Source organism: Podarcis gaigeae, assembly GCF_964106915.1.
Source record: "Podarcis gaigeae genome assembly, chromosome: 1".
Lineage (NCBI taxonomy): Eukaryota > Metazoa > Chordata > Lepidosauria > Squamata > Lacertidae > Podarcis > Podarcis gaigeae.
In genome coordinates, this window is record NC_139678.1 from 34,589,349 (window position 1) to 34,609,240 (window position 19,892).

Consider the following 19,892-nt stretch of genomic DNA (forward strand, 5'->3'; position numbering starts at 1 on the left):
AGCATCTTTCATAAATCATAATAAAACCACCAATGTATTGTACTGAGAGTTGGTGAACCTACTGGCTAAACAGAGAAAAGGCACAATTATAGGCATGCCTACTCAGAAGTAAGCCTAATTGTGTTCAATCAAGATTACTTCTGGGGATTTATTTATTTAAAATATGTGTGAATATAATCTTAATCTCTAAGCAATTCACAAAAGGATAGCATGCATCATAAATAACATAGCAGTGTAGAGATAAGGTTACACAGGATTGCAATTTGAGTTACAAATCAAGTCCTCAATCTGATATTCTCTCTTAGGCCAGCTATTCCCAATTATTCTCAGTCAACCACCTGTATTCTGATAATTCTGATCTGCCTTACAGGGTTATTGTACAGATTTTAATAAAATAGTGAATGTAAACTGCTTTGAAGGTATTTTATTTTTATAAATTTGTTTGTAGATATGTTTGACTCGCAAGGCGTTCAGGATCCAAGGTACGACTGTACTGAATTTAACAGCAGCTAATAATAATAATAATAATTTATTATTTATACCCCACCCATCTGGCTGGGTTTCTCCAGCCACTCTGGATGGCTTCCAACAAAAATTAAAAATACATCAAAATGATCCCTGTTAGCTAGGGATCATGGATGTTGTAGGCCAAAAACATCTGGAGGGCTGAGTTTGCCTATGCCTGCATCAAGACATCAGTCATTGAAAACTTCCCTAAACAGGGCTGCCTTCAGATGTCTTCTAAACGTGAGGTAGTTGTTCATCTCTTTGACATCTGATGGGAGGGTGTTCCACAGGGCGGGCGCCACTACCGAGAAGGCCCCCTGTAGCTTTGCTTTTCGCAGTGAGGGAACCGCCAGAAGGCCCTCGGCACTGGACCTCAGTGTCTGGGCAGAATGATGGGGGTGGAGACACTCCTTCAGGTATACTGGGCCGAGGCCTAATGATGCTGGACCTGACAATGTCATTAAGAATTAAGTCATGCCACTCTTCTCACTTCAAAAGCAGACACTATTTCTCAAATCCGTGTCAGTGCCACCACCATAATATATGAAGACTCCTGCTGCATCAGACCAAGGTCCCATCTAGTCCAGCATCCTGTTCTCATAGGAGCCAAACCTGGGCCTATAGAAAGCCAGCAAGCAGGACCAGAAGGCAACATATCAAGCAACTGTTTATCAGCTCAGTTGTTGCCCATCTAATCCAATGCTGTATTTGTAGTGGCTCTCAGAAACAAGCCTTTCCTATTGCCTGTTGCCCAATTTTTATAAATGGGGAAGCTAGGGATTGAACCTCTGCTGCTGAGCTTTGGCCTTAAGAGGACTTAGTGGTAGATTTCATCCTTTAAATTTGTGTTAGTAGCATCTTTTCAGAAACAAATAAAACACTCATCCCATCAGTTACTAAACCCTAATAATTAGGGGGAAATCCAGGATGAAATACAACAGCAAATTTGGAAGAGTGAGGTACGGCAGAAATGAGGTCTTGAAGTCCCGAGGAGAAAAAATAGATTGTGCCACTTCAGAGTGCAGCTGTGGTTCATATTTTCTGGATGCTCATCATGTAAGTTGAAACAAGCCAACCAGAAAGACAGTTGAACCAGAAACTTCCTCCCTGGTGCTGTTCTTTTCCTTCTTCCCTCAAATTTGGGTGACCATTAAGGTGACACACACTGGAATTCTAAAGTGGTCCTGCCTGCTCTACTACTTCATCTCAATCGTCTGCATTCACAGACCAGGACTCTGAGAGTTCTCTGGCAACAACAAATAACTGTTTCTCTTCCACTAGCTCTGTGGCGGGGTGTATGGAGCGTTTGGGGTCTTGTCGCCTGGGCAGCCCAGGACCTCCCTACTCACTGCCCAGGCTTGCGCCCCAGGGAGGCCACTTCAGTGCTTCTAACAGAGTATTTGTCTTCACCTCTGGATGTGTACTCCATTGTCTCTCAAGACAGACAGATGCCAACAACAAAGAGCTCTGCGGCTGCACACACACAATATTTTTTAAAGCACATTTGAGGCACATTTTTCTCCTCAAAGAATTCTGGGCATGATAGTTTTTTTAAAAGAGTTGCTGGAAATTGTTGTTCTGTGAGTGGTAGCAGTGCCCATAATTATTTGATGGAAATGCGGTTTGAATGAATGTACTTTAAAATAGTATTTTCTCTCTGATAGTAATCAGTGAGATGCACATTGGGAAGCTTATATTATTTATGCTTATTTAAACATTTAAACATACTTTTTCTTTTATTTTAAATGAAATTTATGAAAATAAAAGGAACCAATAAAAAGTACAACTAAATATAGACAATTGTGGTACTTTAATGCTGTCTGTGTTGTATATCACTATTCCTTCATTGAGCTCACAGTGACATGTATGGGTTACCCCATTTTATCCTTATAATAAGCCTTCAAAGTTGGCTAGGCCCTGGCAGTGACTAGCCCACAGCCTGCTGCATTCAGCACTAACTGAAGCTTCAGAAGTTTCATTTTCAAAGCTGCTCCCCATCCCATATATATGCGGATATATATGGCACCCTAGGTTCCTTTAGAAGGGTGGGATATAATTTGCAATAATAATAATAATACATTAATCCAGATAGAAGCCAACCCTTTTCTGTCAGTGGTACCTTGGTTCTCAAACAGTTTAGTTGTTGAACAAATCGGTTCCCAAATGCTGCAAACCAAGAAGTGTTTTTTTGGAAGCCAAATGTCTAATGAGGCTTCCACTTGAGCGCAGGAAGCTCCTGCAGCCAATCGGAAGCCGCACCTTGGTTTTGAAATGGTTTCCGGAGTTGAACAGATTAAGTTTGAGAACCAAGGCACCACTGTACTGGATGGGGTGTGTACTGAAGCACTGAGGTGAAGAAAGGGGTAGATGTTAGGCTGTGGATATATGACTCCCATATATCTAGTTTAGAGCATTTTTCTGCAGCCTCACCTCATGTGCCATTTGCATCTCTTCCAGGAGAAATCGTACCGACTCTGCTCTTGTTGCTTCAAATATGCTGCAACACATGTAGACTACTGCATAACATCTGGGGCTCTACCTCTGAAGTGCTTGGCAATTTCGATTAGTTCATAAAGCACTGTTTTTACAGAATCATAAGAGTTAGGAAGGTCATCTTCTAGTTCAACCCCCTGCAATGCAGGATTTTTTTGCCCAACATGGGGATCAAACCCACAACCCTGAGATTAAGAGTCTTGTGCTCTATTGACTGAGCTATGCCACCTGGGTTGATGGGGCACAAAACATCTTGATTATATCATCCCATTAATTCTTCAGCAACACTGGCTACCAATTTGCTCCCATGCTCAGTTTAAAGGCCTTAGCCTCTAAACTTGGAGTCAAGATACCTAGTAGGGCTGCCTCTTTCCATGAGTCCACCTGGCACACAAAAAGTGAGGCCCTGTTTGTTGTCTGTCTGTCCCCCACAATGTGAAATTTGGTCAGGGATGCAGCAGTTGGATAGGAATGCCCTCCCCATGATGGTCTGTACCAGGGGTAGGCAACCAAAGGCCCGCCTTCTCATGGACGGTCCAGGAATCAGCGTGTTTTTACATGAGTAGAATGTGTCCTTTTATTTAAAATGCATCTCTGGGATATTTGTGGGGCATAGGAATTCATTCATATATTTCCCCCCCAATATAGTCCGGCCCACCATATGGTCTGAGGGATGGTGGACTGGCCCATGGCTGAAAAAGGTTGCTGACCCCTGGCTCTGTACCCTTGTCTCTGTTGGCCTGATGTTTTGTTGCTGTTGTTGTTGTTCCCAAAATTTTTCTTTTCGTTGCTTTACATTTTCCATTGGGCTGTAAGATATTGTGAACGTTACTAAAAATTTTATTATAAACCAACTTCACGCTCTCGATAAAATGGTGGGATATAAATGTTTTAATAAATATATAAAAGGAGGGTGGTGGAAACATGTAGTTTAAAACCATTTATGGTGATATAGAAGCAGCAGTTTGAAGTCTGAATGGGCACAGTGGGTATTGTTTTGATTTGTTGCCAATCACTATGCAAATGTAATATAAATACAACTGTGCACTAAGGCCATGCGGGCAAGTGGGCTTCACAGTTGACAGAGTTAATAACCCAGAGCAAGCACACACCAAATTGACTGTTGCAATATTTTATGGAAAGAATTTTGACTGAAACACAATAGCGAGACACTGTCAGATAATTTAGTGAAGTGCTGAACTGCGTTTCCGCACAAAGCAAGAGTGACTTTTTAATATTCACTAATTCCCAAACAAATAATAATGATCAGGAAATATTAAAATAAGCATTTTATTAGTTTCATTTCATTTCTTAATTACTCAAATTCAGTTTACCAAATTATTGCAGTGTGAAATGCTTAGAGGCAATGCTTACCATTAACAGGATTATTTACATGTAATCCCTCCCTCCCAAGGGGTATGAATGAACCGATCATTTGTGAATCCTGATTTAGGCTCTGAAACAATACCAGATGAATGAAATGTAGTTGTTGATGGAAGAGTAATATAATATGAAGCCATGATTTAGCAGTAAAATTAAACAGACTCCAGTACTTTATATGTGAACTTTTTTTTTAAAGCATGTAGACGAACCTAAATGGAACTGCTTGCAAAATTGTTCATTTTATAAGAATATTTGCAGTTGAAATATGCTTAAAATAAAAACTTTTGGTTCCAAGCACAACCCCAAATTTACTCACACTGAAGGCCATTTTTACTTTTTCAATTGGCTTGATTGAGATGAACAACGTGCTTTTTATCCATCATGCTTCCTTCTGAATTTTAACCAGTTTTAACCAGTAGGAAAGCTAATTGCTAAGCTAAAAGGAAAATGAGATAAGGAGTACAGCGCCATATTAGGGATCTCATGAAACAACAGTCAACAACACTAAATTTATTTATTTATTTATACATACAAAATTTATATGCTTCTTATATTCATCCAAACAAGTGGGATGTGGTTTTGCCTTAAATTGCCTTTTTCTTTAATTAGTTTTGTAGGGTGGATGTAATTATCTACACCTGAGCAAAGAGAATCAGACTGTAGTACAGGCTTACTCAACCTCAGCCCTTCAGAAGTTCTTGAGACGACAATTCCCATCATCCCTGACCACTGGTCCTGCTAGCGAGGGATCATGGGAGTTGTAGGCCAAAAACATCTGGCGGACCGAGGTTGAGGAAGCCTGCTGTAATATGTAAGCAAGTGAGATAAGAGAAGGACAAGGAAATAAGGGGGGGGGGGGCGTGAAATGAGCTTCTGTATAGCATTTGTTTTTGTGGCTGTTGATGGTGGTGGTCATTTACTTCTCTAAGCCATTTGCCTTGATCTCTCCTGGCCTGTTTCGCTGAAAGATTTGCTATGGGGATGCAATCAAAAACATCACTGTGTTGACCGTGCCAATATTGGACACTGGTGCAGCTCTGAGGTCCAAATTCTTGTGCAAAAATATATGACAATCGTTGGGGTCTGATAAACATTTGCTGAGGAGAAGCTCTGTGGTGGATTCTCAAATTGCTGTGGCATTTTAGAAAGTGCTGTGAAGAAAAGAGGGATTACAATATGGCACAGCCCTTCCACAGGAATGCATCAGATAATTTATAAGTCATGTGGATGAAAGTATTTAAAATTATATCTCATATACAAAACTTCCAAACCAGGAGGGAGGCTAAGCAAGAAGTGAGGAAAAGTTAAGTTGGGATCACTTTCATATAAAAACTGAATTTTACTGAATGCTGAACTAGTTCTTGCTGTGAGGAGAAAAATGGAAGCTTTGAAATTTTTGATGGAGAATAAATGGCTGCATAAGTGTGTGACACTAGAAGGGCTGTGTAAAGCTGTAAAAGAAAGTTAAGCCGAATTATGCACCTGCAGTAGTAGAATAAAAACAACACTAATATCACCCACAAGCTGATTGCAGATTGTTGTTGTTGTTATTATCTATTAAATTTGTATACCACGCTTCACCCGCAGATCTCAGGGCAGTTAAACGGATAATAAATAAATAGATTAAAAATCAAAACCATCCATAAACCAGGCTGCTATTAATGACTACACAGAAATATTATCAATGCAGATTTAACAATAGCAACATGGGCAATACTTTTGCTACACCTGGAGTCACTGAGTTCTGGAAAGTGGGAGGCATAAAACAAAGCCCAATATTAATTGGTACAACATACTTCTGTATGAAACGGCTGGCCAATAAAGCTGATGTCTCTTCTACTCTCCCTATTTAACTCTCAAATTCAAAGATGCATCTAAAGTCTACTTTAGATTAAGATTAAATTAGACTCTTTGTAATGAGAGGGGAACAATGGGGGGGGGGAATACTTCTTAATCCATAAAAATAAAGCTATGAAAAAATGCATGGGTAATCAGTTTCTGTGCCGCATACCTCATGTAGCCTAATCACAAAAATATCTCACCTCATCCTTTTATTTGTAAGTTGCCTTTCTATAGTTAAAATCATGCTGAAGGCAGTTTACAGAATTAAAAATATTGCATCATTACAAACATAACAAAAGTAGTCATGAACAATAAATAAACCAACAAAAATACACAACCAAATTAAAGTTTCCTCATAAATCATAGTAAGTGCTATGCAAAAGATTACTACCAATAACAGCAACAACCTCCTTCACCCACCCCCCAACAAAACCCCAGCCCAACAATCTGTCCAGCTTCCTCAGCTTTTGTAGTTGGAGTCAGTCAGCGCTCTGAACTCCCAGGCCAGCTGGAAAAAAGGCTCTCAAAGCAGGGAGCAGGTCTTCCAGGACTCAAAGCCAAGATGGTCAGTAGAGAACATTATGTGACAGATTAGAGTATTATTCCAGCATCTCTTAACAGATATATACACTTTCCTGGAATTATAAATATCTTAATACCATCTTTTTAACTTCTTAGTCACTGCATACTGAATATTGATTGTTAATACAAAACTGCGATGCTCTGCGGATATGAAGCCCTTGTGTCAAATCTGAGTGAAAAGGAAATTTCTAAATCACAGCAGGATTAGGGCTGCTGGAGAAGGAAGCGCAGAGATCGCAGATGGAGGCTGCCAAAGGGAAACAGAAAAGGAACTTGAGCAGCGAGTCTCATCTAAGTAAGTAGCTTGTAGGGATGGAAGGGTGAAATAGAGAACGGACAGGAGGACAATGTTGCATTTAAGGTGACCATGTGCCCTCATTTAGAGAGGACAATGCTCTCTGTTTTAAGGTGTCCTCTCTTTGAAGGGCTGGTCAGTCCAAGTGTAGTTTAAAGAACCATAAGAAGGGGGAGCAGAAACTTTGAAATTACTCATCAACACTTAGCACCTTGAGGAGGAGTAGGAGTTTGGATTTGATATCCCGCTTTATCACTACCCGAAGGAGTCTCAAAGCGGCTAACAATCTCCTTTCCCTTCCTCCCCCACAACAAACACTCTGTGAGGTGAGTGGGGCTGAGAGACTTCAGAGAAGTGTGACTAGCCCAAGGTCACCCAGCAGCTGCATGTGGAGGAGCGGGGACGCGAACCCGGTTCACCAGATTACGAGTCCACCGCTCTTAACCACTAGACCATGCTGGCTACACTCTCCACTGCGGTGAGATGTGTTGTATGTGTATTGGAATTATCTTTCTGATTTCTAAAGATGAATCTACACATACACTTGCTCTCTTTTCTGGTGATACACACGTGACTACCCTAGCTGTTTTCAAAGAGTCAAGTTGCTCAGAATGAAAAGCAGAGGTAGGTTCTAAAGGCTGAGACCGGCAGTGCCGTATCATTGTTCCAATGTTTGAATTGTGTGGCTGGGGAGGAAAGTGGAGGCTCTTAATGAAATACACAAGTGCTATCCCTGACTCATCCCAATTTTGGCCAAACCATGCCTTAACAGGTGTTAAGAATATCAACACAAAGGGCTAGTATACCCTACCCTCCCAACATTCCTCAGATGCTGGCCTGGGCTTTGAGGTGCAGCTTCTTCTGTTCCAGGTGGATCTGGCAGGGGACCAGCTCCACCTTCAGCACAGCTACTTTCTCCCACAGGATCACAACCTTGGAATCCAGCAGTCCCAGGGCTTGGGCCATCCTTCAGCTTTCATCGCCTCCCCATGCCGTCTCCTCCTCCTCCAGGGCAGGGACACAAACTCAGCAGCAGAACGAAGCAAGCTGGAGCCAAGCGACCGTAATGGCCTCGTGGACAGGCCCCACCCACTTTGCTTTATGGGAAACCGGCCAATTGAGGAGTGGGGAAATGGCAAAAGACTTTCTTAGGGGCATTCAGGTGACTTGGATCTTGTTTTCATAAAAACAGGAAGTGCCAGAGGCATAAATTTAAGAAATGTTGTAGAGGGATGCACAGATCTGAACTTTCAGTAACACGTTGAAACTCTGTACTGAAGGGAAGATCTCTTGGGAATTCAGGATTCTGAGTGACAAAGTGAGAAGCTGTAGTAGCAAAGGGTTTTGGTGACAGTCCTGGCATTTTCGGGGCAGCTGGAGACTATGGCATGCCAGGCCCCCTGCAATTTGAGAAGTAATCAGTTGCTTCTCTTATCTGACAAACTGCTGACACAGGTGTACTGTGTTTACAATCTTGTGTTCCAGCCAACTATTTCAGTGGCACCCAAAAGTGACAGGTGGCTTGCTTGGTATACCCGCAGCACTCTCTTTGACTCAGCTGTTCAGCAGTGCATGGAGTATGGCACTGGAGTTTGGTTGCCATAGCACCTTACAGATCAAGACAGATATAGCCAGTAGCAGCCAGTGGCGCTGCGTTGTCCTCCTGACTTCCCAACACTGCATGCCACTGCCAGTTACTGAGAGGGTGAGAACGAAAGGAAGCAGGGAGCTTGGCACTGTGCAGCACAGCAGAGAAGCCAGTCTGATGCTCTTAATGCTGTGCCCATTCCAGGCCAGGCTCCCTGCTGTCCTTTCACTCTCCCTCTTGGTAACCAGTAGTTACAATCAGTGTTGGGAAGTCAGGAGAGCAGCAGAGTTCCGCCAGCCAAGATGCCTATGGAAAGCCCTCAAGTAGGACTTGAATGCACCGTACTCCTCCCACTTGAGATCTCCAGCAGCTGGTATTCAGAGTTATTCAGCAGCCACTGATAGCCTTATTCTCCCATTTTGGCCCAGGTAGCTGAGCTTTCAAACCACCCAGGAACCAAAGCATTAAAATGCATCCACACGAGAAGTTGTTTGGAAATAGGATAGATGTGATGACATATGAAACGCTGACAAATGATCTGCTCACAGCTCATATACGATTGCTGTAATCACAGTTTTAAATTAAATTATTAAGCATCAAACTCAGATTAATTGACTTCAGATCTGGGATTTGAATTTGTCAAGCTGAGCAGACATCGCTTGATTTTGTATCACAGTTATCCCAATTATAAATCATCACCCCCTTTGCCGGCAACTCACTGCAGCCCACTTTCAGCAGTGCGAACACACTTGTCGTAACTCTCGCCTTGCATTCAAAATGGACATTTGGAAAAGGAAATATGTGCTGGCTTATGTTGTGATGCCACAGACTAGCAAACACAAACCTATTTGAGGAAACAGACTTTTTTGCTTTTATTTTTTACACCCTATTTTTCACACACACCCCTTTTCTTTGAAAATGACTTTGTGTGAATGATGAGAGAGCTGAGAATAGCAGAGGGCAGCTGAGCATTTGGAAGGCAGTTGCAGTTCTACATACAACCTAATTGTGTCACCATGAGGATGGGGTTCCATTCAGAACCCGAGCAATGTAGAGATTTACTCAGAGCCTGCTGCAAACAAGAGCTGTATAGTGGTATCTGGAATATTCTACAGTAGTTCTGTCTAGCTGGCTGGATGCTAGAGCACTGAAGCATAGATTAATGACATCAGAGATGATTTGTGATGTTTCCTTTGGAGGTCCCATAGGTATCTGTTTATTTCCAGAAATATATACATTAAGCATTACTTTTAATAGTTGTGTAGGGGAAGGGAGGGGGCACTCTAGCAATAATTTTGTTGTTAGAACAGGATTGGTAATGTGGGATAACTACAGTATGTAACTAGCACCTGGTATTTCCTCCTTTGCTGAAGTGATCCAACACATGGATCAGTACTGGTATACATAACAACAGCACAATCTTGCGCATATTTGCTCAGTAGATACCTACTAATTACATTGGGGCTATCCTGCCTTGTGAGTGGTCAAAGCTTGCAGCCTTAATACCACAACTAAATAAGCTGCTGTAAGTTGCACTGCTATTACTCTCAGAAAGAGTTTTATTCATACCTTTCAATAAGGAATCTTTTTAGAACAATCACAATAAGGAATGTCAACTTATATTGTGATCTGACAAAGTTTGAAATGTTAATTAATGAACATTTCAATGCTATTTGGCAGGGCTGGGGGGAGAAATACTTTATTAAAATACTTTATTATATGCTTACGACAATAAACTTAATGTAACAGGGTTTAATGTTTTAGAAGTGCTAGCTAATTGGCATTTTATTAATTTCTATGGTGTTTTGCAAGCTGCTCTAAGAGGGTTTGATCTGGAAACACAGCCTCTACATATTTTATAGAACTAAATGCTATGGAGGGTAAAAGGAGAGATAGAGCACCAGTCAGAAGCACACAATAGGCTCACTGCCTGTTTTGCTCTATCTCTAGTGCACAAGGATATTAGCTTATAGGTGTATCATCCAGTAATGCTATGCTTTACAAGTTGTTGTTGTTGTTGATGATGATGATGATGATGATTAAAATAATATTCACACTTTATCCATGGATTCGAGAAACAGTTCATAACTTCAGATTAACATTCCTGGATTATGCCTATTTCAAAATGTGCACATGGGATTGTATGACTGAGTGTTTCTTCATGTTGGCACAGTGCTTGGGTGGGGAAGAACTCTGCCAGGATGTAATAGCCTTCTCCCCAAAACCCAATAATACCACTATCCAGGTGGTATGTGGGTGACATTGAGTATTTACAAAGGCTTGCAACAAAAGCTGGGACCCAAAATACATGATGCCTTAAATTTATGTCTAATTCAGTCCAATTTATCAGATGCATGAAGTGAGGAGTTGCAAGTATGTGAGAGTGTGTGTGCATATAGTTTGGGGGAAATTGTAAAGAGTGAGGTCATCAGAAAATGAGATATGGAAAAGCATAGTTTATGAAAATCACATGACTAATAGTGAGCATTGACAAAAAGCAGGTTTGGGTAACACAGACATCCTGGCATAAGTTAGCCAATGAACATATGCAGTGTGATTAAAAAAAAATAATTTGTCCTGATTCAGCCCACAAGTAATAGTATTACTAGTATTCACTTTGTGGAAACAATGGTGCATCTACATAATGGATATATTGGAACCCACTGACCACTATACATTTTTGCATGTTTCTAACTTCCACTCGGAATACGGTGCTAAATCCTACAAAACAGCCTCATATATTCATATTTAACTTGCAAGTTTAAGATTCACAGCTCACAACTAAAGAATATACATCAAGTTGTTCTCAAATCCCAGCCAACTAAATGAAAAACAAAGCAGAACGGAACTACAAAATCAGATTGGGATTCAGGAATAATCTTATGTAGGACAGACCTAGAAGAGAAAACAAGACTGCCATTAGTTGTCATCTAATTCCCAGGGACAGGGGTGACGCTGTGGGTAAAAGCCTCAGTGCCTAGGGCTTGCCGATCAAAAGGTCGGCGGTTCGAATCCCCGCGGCGGGGTGCTCTCCCGTTGCTCGGTCCCAGCGCCTGCCAACCTAGCAGTTCGAAAGCACCCTCGGGTGCAAGTAGATAAATAGGGGACCGCTTTCTAGCGGGAAGGTAAAACGGTGTTTCCATGTGCAGCTCTGGCTTGCCAGAGCAGCGATGTCACGCTGGCCACGTGACCCGGAAGTGTCTTCGGACAGCGCTGGCCCCTGGCCTCTTGAGTGAGATGGGCGCACAACCCCAGAGTCTGGCAAGACTAGCCCGTACGGGCAGGGGTACCTTTACCTTTACCTTTTAATTCCCAGCTGAAACTACTCAAACATTTCACCATTGATCTATAGTCCATCCTAGACACTTGTCTCTTGCAGACCATGGGTAGCAGCCCAATATGTGCCAACAGAAATGTGGCATATGCCAGGTCTGTCCCCAGGACTCCCCTGACAGCACTATGTTGGAATCTAATGTCAACCATAACATCAGTGGGTCACAATGCAGTTATTACAGCCTATACTTTTCTGCCTTTAACTTCCTTCTGACTTCACTGTTTACAGTTCCCCTATTCTCTCAACTCTGGAAAACACCTCATGCATCTGATGGTGTAGCCTGTATTCCATGAAAGCTTACGCTTGTTAGGCAGTATCCAATGTTAACCAGCGTAATCTCATAGAAATCTATTATTTTACTGAATTACATCCATTGATTTTGATGTGTCTACTCTGAGAACGACTTCATTCACTATCACCCTTAGTCTTTAAGACAGGGTTGGGGGACCTATGGCCTTCCCCATGTTACTAGACTTCAGCTCCCATCATCCCTGATCATTGGACATGCTGGCCAGGGCTGATGGGAGCTGAAGTCCAATAATGCTGGGAGAGCCACAGGTTCTACCTCCCTGCTTTAAGGCACCACAAGGGGTTTTTTAACTGAAAAATTAATGGATACTGTCTGACTACGCATGCTTTCCCAAGGAACAGCAAGTAATGTTTAACAGTAGATATGGCAGTTTAAACACATGTAGCTGCATTTAAACAGGTCTTGAATTATGATGCAAGTTATTCAGCTGCTGTTGCTGTGTAAATACATGGAATGACATACCAATGCTGCCCACTTCCAACATTTCAGCTAAGCCTGCGCACTGTGTAATTGCTCACAACCCATTAAGCTTGATATGTTCTGTAGACTCCCATCTTTTACCTGATGCATTTATTCTGCATGGGATACCTCAAAGAGAACATATCTGATTCAGTAAAAGGCAAATAAAATTTAAATCATGCAAGCAGGATATGCTTTCAGGAAATCTCTGTATACAGGAAATATCTGAATGGGGGTCTTTTTTGCTGGCAATGATCCAGCGCTCAGAGAATGAATATAAGGATGTTCACAAATAGTGTTGATGCTTGACTGATTTCATATGTTTGACCAGCTCGTTTTCTAGCTTTCATCTGCAGATATTATAACTCCCCCCTAAAAAAAAAAAATCTACCATAATTTTCATTTGCTTCACAAGGCAACAGAAAAGCAAAACTAGTACAAAAAAGGTGAAAATGCATTATGCCTAAAATTGGATTAAAAGCAAATCAAAATCCAACTGTGAATTTATCATTTCAATGAATTTCAATGCATGGTTTAAAATCTGTTCAAAATCTATTTGAAAATGAATATGTAATAATATAGACATATCTCTTTTTATAAAGCTAGCATTGTTGGATGTATTCTGTGCATTATAATTCATGAACAGAGTAGATGACTATTTGAGAAGTATTAAAATGAGCTGACTTTTCAATACAGGTATCTTGACAATAAGTTTTTTTCCTATTCTTGGCAATTCAGAAACGTAGACAATTGTGCCGGAAAAATAATATGTATTGTAATATTCATTGTACAGTAGAAGTATAGTAAGTGGCAATTCTGGACATTACAAGAGACACAAGGATTATTTTCTGTGATTGCACAGAGAATGCTTGGATTTCTTGTGAAGCTTTTGCATTGGAAATGAGATTCATCAGTCTGAACAGGGCAGGGTTAGAGCCCTTAGCAACATGCTTATTTTGTAGAAGGTCACTCAATAATAACTTCCTCTGCCCTCCAAGCTTATTAAGACTGACTGGCATATATTAATGAAAACACCTGATTCTCCAACCATAAAACCCAGACAAAGACTTTATTTTAATATTAAGGAAGGAACCCTTAATTAGCAGGGTTTCAAAAATGTCAGCTTCTTCTATTAGCTGTTCTGGTCCATCAAAGCTATAATCCCTACTGTCAAACTTCATCACATGATAGACAGTTTGCTGGTTTTCTCTCTCTTTTTTTAACAACTCTGATCATACTGACTGAAGCTTCTCTTATTTTGCTATCACATTTAACAACTTTGCATGCATTTCCATGTTGCATTGCTGATTTTACTCCTCTTTTCAAAGTCCACTTGTGTCAGCTAAAAAGGAGACGAATCTGAAGAAATACAAAATATTACAAGCTGATACACAGACACATAATTAAGGGCTTTCTGGAAGACTTATTCATAATATTGATTCTTTTTCCAGGGGCATGCAAATGTGGTTCTGTGAAAACGTGAAGGAAAAACAAGGGTTCACAGATGAATTTCCATCTCAGACAAGTTACAGAAAAGAAAGAACAAATGTTTGAAATGTATCTCTAAGGCTAGGGGGAAAAATGCACCGCCTTCATTGTTAGTCAGCCTCACTGCTAAACTGATCTAGTCAATTGAGAGCTGAAAGCAAGGCTCTTTAAAGCAAGACAGAAGAACTGCATCAAGTGGATATTTATTAAGTATTTACATACACAGCCTTGCATCCTGGTGCTCTTTCCAAAATCAAAGCTTTAGAGAAAGAAGAAAACAATACAAAATAAAGCAATGAACTGGATCCAAAGGTTGGGATTAGTTTAAAGCAGGGGCATAGGAAGGGGGGGTGCGGGGGATGCGGTCTGCCCTGGGTATCATCCCTGTGGGGGTGACAAAATGGCACATCGCAGGGGGCGGCACTTACCTTGGGGCCTGGCCTGCAGCGCACCTGAGCCACGCATCTCTCCTGGAAGTGACGCGGTGGCTTGGGGCCCTGTGCTGCCTGAAATGGCAGTGTGGGTCTTGTCTCTGCCAGGTGAACTCCGTGGTGGCGCAGATCGCCCCCCGCCCCCATGGGTGGCTTGCCCTGCCCCCGCCACTCTGGGTGCCGCAGCAGCTAGTTACGCCCCTTGTCACATAAGGTTCCTCCATCCAGTTCTGATCTATTCTCACTCCCTGCTGCAACCCTCTTTGAAACTGCCCATGCTATTCAGAAGGTCCTCCATGAAGACTTTGGGGCTTTGTGCAGTGGCAGAGGGCAAAGAACTAGTGAGACAATGATAGGGTCGGCCAGGACATTTTGCTGGTGTAGGCCGCCCACCCTGCACCCACCATCACATCTGCCACCACAATTGTGCTCTCACCCACAGCTGCACCCGTGCTACTGCCACAACACAGTGTCGAGGGACCAGCATTAATGGGGACTGTGGCAGTGATGGCATGGGCTGTGGCAAGGCTGGCAGTTGTACAATGGGACTGGCAACAGTGCAACAGGAGGTGAGGTGAGGTCAGATCTGCTGCCTGAGGTAAATTGTTTCGCCTCGCCTCATGGAAGCGCTGGCCTTGGGTAATGTTCAGTTGTGCAAGTGGCCTTCCACTCATGCAACCTTTGAATTCAACTCCATATGCTTTATCCATTCATTCACTCAAAAATGTATACCCTGCTTTTCACCACATAGGTCTCAAAGTGGCCTACAACAATAAAATACACAATAGAGACACAATTTAAACTTCCAAAATATAAAACCTCAAGAATTTAAAAGCTTAAAAAAATTAAAATGTAAAACTCCTGAGAAGCGTTCAGGGTGCAAAGGTCTCCTGAAATAAAACATCTGAAACTAAGCAGGAATGGTGCCTATCTAATTCTTGTGCGGGGGAGTTCCACAGTGCCTGCAACACTGAAGGTATGACTTCTCATTGGCATGAATTATGATTCTGTCCCAAAGCGGATTCCCAGCTGATGAAGCATTAAGGTCTCAGTGACAGGGTGCCAAGGTAACATCTGAATAAGTTAGCTGTGCAAGTTTGGTAGCAGTCTGAGGAGGCAAGACAGACTGCTATCCTTACCCCTCTTTTGGTCTAACAGATCTCAAGTACCCAAGTAAAGAAACGCAGTAAATAACAGTAAAGACATATACAGGTAGAAAGCCCCAACAGGGTGTGGGGGCTAGTTATTGTATTGCTCAAAAAGTCACATTTATGACACCAAGGCTCTTAGCAGTGGAGGCTAAGAGGGCAAGTAGGCTGCTGTCCCACCAACCTCAGTTTGCTCTCAGCTGTTCACACCTACCCGCTTTTCTAACTTACAGCCTGCCCAGGTTGGTAGCACTGCCTGTCAGCTTTCTCCTCCTTAAGTTTCTGCTCATTCCTATATGCAGCAATATGGAACTTGCTCTCTGTAAAGAAGCACAATTTCCAGCACAAATTCTCGAATTTGCAGATCAGCTGCAGAAAACTTACCTCAATTTAGTAATGGCATGTGGTAGATAACGGGTGCCGATAATGAAAACAGTATAAGTGCTATCAGCAAAAAGTTGATCTTGTGAAGTAGGAATAAATGAATGCTGATTTTTAGACGTGAGAGAGGAAAACAGATGAAGAAGGATAGGGCAGGGTTTTAGTAGCTGTGGCACAAGAAGCAGTTTTTCACTACAACAAATAATGTGTCAATGAAGGTAAGGAAATAGCCTCAGCCCTCCTTAATTCACTCATTTGTTGGTAGAAATTTGCTCCAGGGCAAATGAGATGTGGCTGTTTTCACATCCTTTAGAATGCCATTCTTTGGAATATGGGGTGCCCTATCCCCCTTTTCATCCACTTCTTACTCCAAAAAACCCACACACTTTGGACTGTACTTCATAGGACCTCTTCTCTAGTGCCACTGTAAATCTCACTGTGAACTGCCCTGAGACCTCTGGGTATAAGGCGGCATTTTAATAATAATAATAATAATAATAATAATAATAATAATAATAATAGAATTCTAACACAACCTGACACTCCGCTTTTGCAGCACAGCTAACCACAGTCTTGGTCTCTTCTCTTATTGTTTATAGGTATGCAAAATAGACGCCACCAAACTTTACTCTTAAAGCACTTTTAAAGTATGTGTGCTAGGCAGAATATCTGAGGAATTTCAAGGAAAGCAAAAGGGCTTTTTGTCCTGTGTAATAAATAAGACAAAATGTCTTCACCGTTGTCACTGAATTTAGCCTAAAAGCAAAACATTACGGAAATCTGGAGGTTCCCCTTCATAGACTCATATAATTGTAGAGTTGGAAGGGACCATAAGGGTCTTCTAGTCCAACCCCCTGCAATGCAGGAATCTTTTGCCTAACATGGGGCTTGAACCCACAACCCTGAGATGAAGAGTCTTATGCTCTACCATGAAGAAATTTTAGACACCTCCCTATAGACACCTCCCTAGATTAGGGAAATAGTTTTGTACTCGCAAAGGCCAAACATGAGACAAATTGGATCCTATTTTGCCTCCTCCTTGACATCACTTGGGGTGCAAGATGGCTTCCTCCTTTCTCCCTTTCCTCCTTTCATGAGTGAAACTCCAAACCTCTTCCTTTCTGGCTACTGATCTGTCAGTCTCCAAATTATCTCTCCCCACTGGCCCATCTGGTTTTGATCTAACAAGGAACGGAAGGAAGGAATTGTGGGTGGGAGGAAGAAACTGTAAGTTTTTGATGTTCATATTCTGAGCCAACAAAGTGAAAGCTTTGGTTTCAGCTCTGCAAAAATGTGTAGAAATTTCAAGGGAAGCAGGAACATCTGAAGCTGTCATATGCCGGGTCAGAGTATTTGTCCATCTAGTCCAGTATTATCTATTCTGACTAGCAGTAGTTTTAGGCAGACATCTTTTTCATCACCTGCTGCCTGCTACTTTTAATTAAATATGCCAGGGATTGAAGCTGGGACCATCTGTATGGAGGTGGGAGGGCATATAGATTGGGGCTGCTAACAGATGAAGTGCTAATAATTGTATATGGAGAAAGTATCAAGGTGTATGAATCCATTAAGATATGAAAAAAAATGAAAAAGTGAAAAAAATTAAACTACGAGAAAAAAAATTAGATGCTAGCAATGTAAAAGCAGTGAGAAAAAAAAGCACTTCAAGGCTTTTGAATGAGAGAATGCAAAGAAATGAGAATAATACAGTGTTACCTCAGGTTAAGAACTTAATTCGTTCTGGAGGTCCTTTCTTAACCTGAAACTGTTCTTAACCTGAGGTACCACTTTAGCTAATGGGGCCTCCCACTGCTGCCGCTGGGCAATTTCTGTTCTCATCCTGAAGCAAGGTTCTTAACCCAAGGTACTATTTCTGGGTTAGCGGAGTCTGTAGCCTGAAGCGTCTGTAACCTGAACCGTCTGTAACCCGAGGTACCACTGTATGTTAAAAGCAGCACACATCAAGAAGAAGAAACTGCAGATTCTGGTAGCTACTATTTATGTTTTTCAAAATTCAGAAATTATCTGCTTCTGATCCCAGTACCCAACTGACAACCACAATTCAAAGTGTTGGTACTTGAAGGAGCATCTCCATGTCCATTGTTCAGCCTGGACACTGAGGTCCAGCTCTGAGGGCCTTCTGACAGTTCCCTCACTGCGAGAAGTGAGGTTACACAGAACCAGGCAGAGGGTCTTCTTGGTAGTGGTGCCCACCCTGTGGAACACCCTCCCACCAAATGTCAAAGAAATAAACAACTATCTGATGTTTAGAAGACATCTGAAGGCAGCACTGTTTAGGGAAATTTTTAATGTTTGATGTTTTATTGTATTTTTAATATTCTGTTGGGAGCCATCCAGAGTGGCTGGGGAAACCCAGCCAAAGGGGTGGGGTATAAATAATAAATTGCTGTTGTTATTATTATTATTACTGCATGCTTGTTTAGTTGAGAGCTCCGACTTCAGTGTGCTTGGAATGTAACCCAGATCATCCCTCATTGAAAAACTCCTGAGCTGGATCCAAAGAACAGGGAGTAGAAGAAAAACCACTGCTAGCGTGGTTCCACAAACACTTGCACAATGGCTTGTATGATACTATCATCAGTTCAACAGTGGTTCTTGTACTTGCACAAGAGGCTGAAATGGGAAGTATCCAGTTGATGTAAACAAAACGAGGGATGCTGGATGCTTATTATTATACATTAATATATTTATTACTATGCTAGCCCAACATCTTTCTGCTTGAGAGAGCCTTCCTCGGAGGCTTATCTGTAGGGGGTGGGGGAACTGAACACCACTTGCTAAACCACATATAAAAACTTGTGCAAGTGGAAGAACATATTTGGATTTAACTTTGCTTTTCTCAGGCAATGTCCAAGGGCAGAGTGTAAAACTGTAATTGTCATATCAAATGGAAATGCTATTGATGTAGGTGACAATGGAGTTATAGACAGGAGAGAAGGCTACAAAAAGGAGTCTCAATATACAGGAGCAAGGGAAATGGCATATTCAAATAGCCTTCAACGTGCAGTGATAACAGCATTTAAGGGGAGGGAAGGTACAAGATCCTTATTTCACTGTGTGTAGAGGAGTGTGAGTTTGTGTGCATACCCACGTACATATGCATGGTGGTAACCTCTAACTACTTTGCAACTGTTCACGAGCACACTGTGGTATTATGGCCTGAACAGATAGAATCCACATGAGAATTCTTTGGTAAGCATACAAGTCCGTGCCAGACAGTTCTGCTTAGCCCAGCATAGCCTGTTCAGGATTCCCTCCCAACGCGATCCCTCTTTAGTATCCCCTGGGCTGGCCAAGAAGACAAGCATCACATTTGCACCTGGACTGTCCACCTCAATTTATATTTGATAAAGAAAGAAACTACTTTTCTCTTGCAGAAAATCAGTTTAGTTCCTTTCATGATCGAATTTCTGTGTATTGCATTGGCTATAATACTAACTCTGTTGAAGTCAGGTTGGAAAACTCCCATTGACATCAATGGAGTCTAGACTATGCTTTAAATCTTTTTGATAGATTGACCCAAAGGCCTTGTCTTACTATCTTCCTATTTGTACAGTGCCTAGGCACTAGAAACAGCTAATATAACATTTAGTGCTGCAGTGGATTGTCATGGTGTTTGATTTTTTTGAG

At 41.7% G+C, this 19,892-nt stretch overlaps 1 protein-coding gene and 1 long non-coding RNA gene across 13 annotated transcripts in view; one reads left to right on the plus strand and one right to left on the minus strand.

The window, feature by feature from the left end:
- Positions 1-19,892, minus strand: part of NPAS3 (neuronal PAS domain protein 3) — a 617,308-nt gene that overhangs the window by 95,212 nt on the left and 502,204 nt on the right. The window contains exon 1 of one of the 12 annotated variants that reach the window (XM_083740961.1): positions 14,710-15,116. The exons of the other annotated variants lie outside the window; for them this stretch is intronic. Coding sequence (XP_083597087.1) covers positions 14,710-14,859 — 150 coding nt within the window. The 5' untranslated portion in view covers positions 14,860-15,116. Of the gene's footprint in view, positions 1-14,709; positions 15,117-19,892 lie in introns of those variants that run through there. 12 annotated transcript variants of the gene reach the window in all.
- On the plus strand, positions 9,764-14,586 carry LOC310846164. The gene is made up of 2 exons (XR_014565171.1): positions 9,764-9,898; positions 14,245-14,586. It is a non-coding gene; the product is annotated as an uncharacterized lncRNA (long non-coding RNA).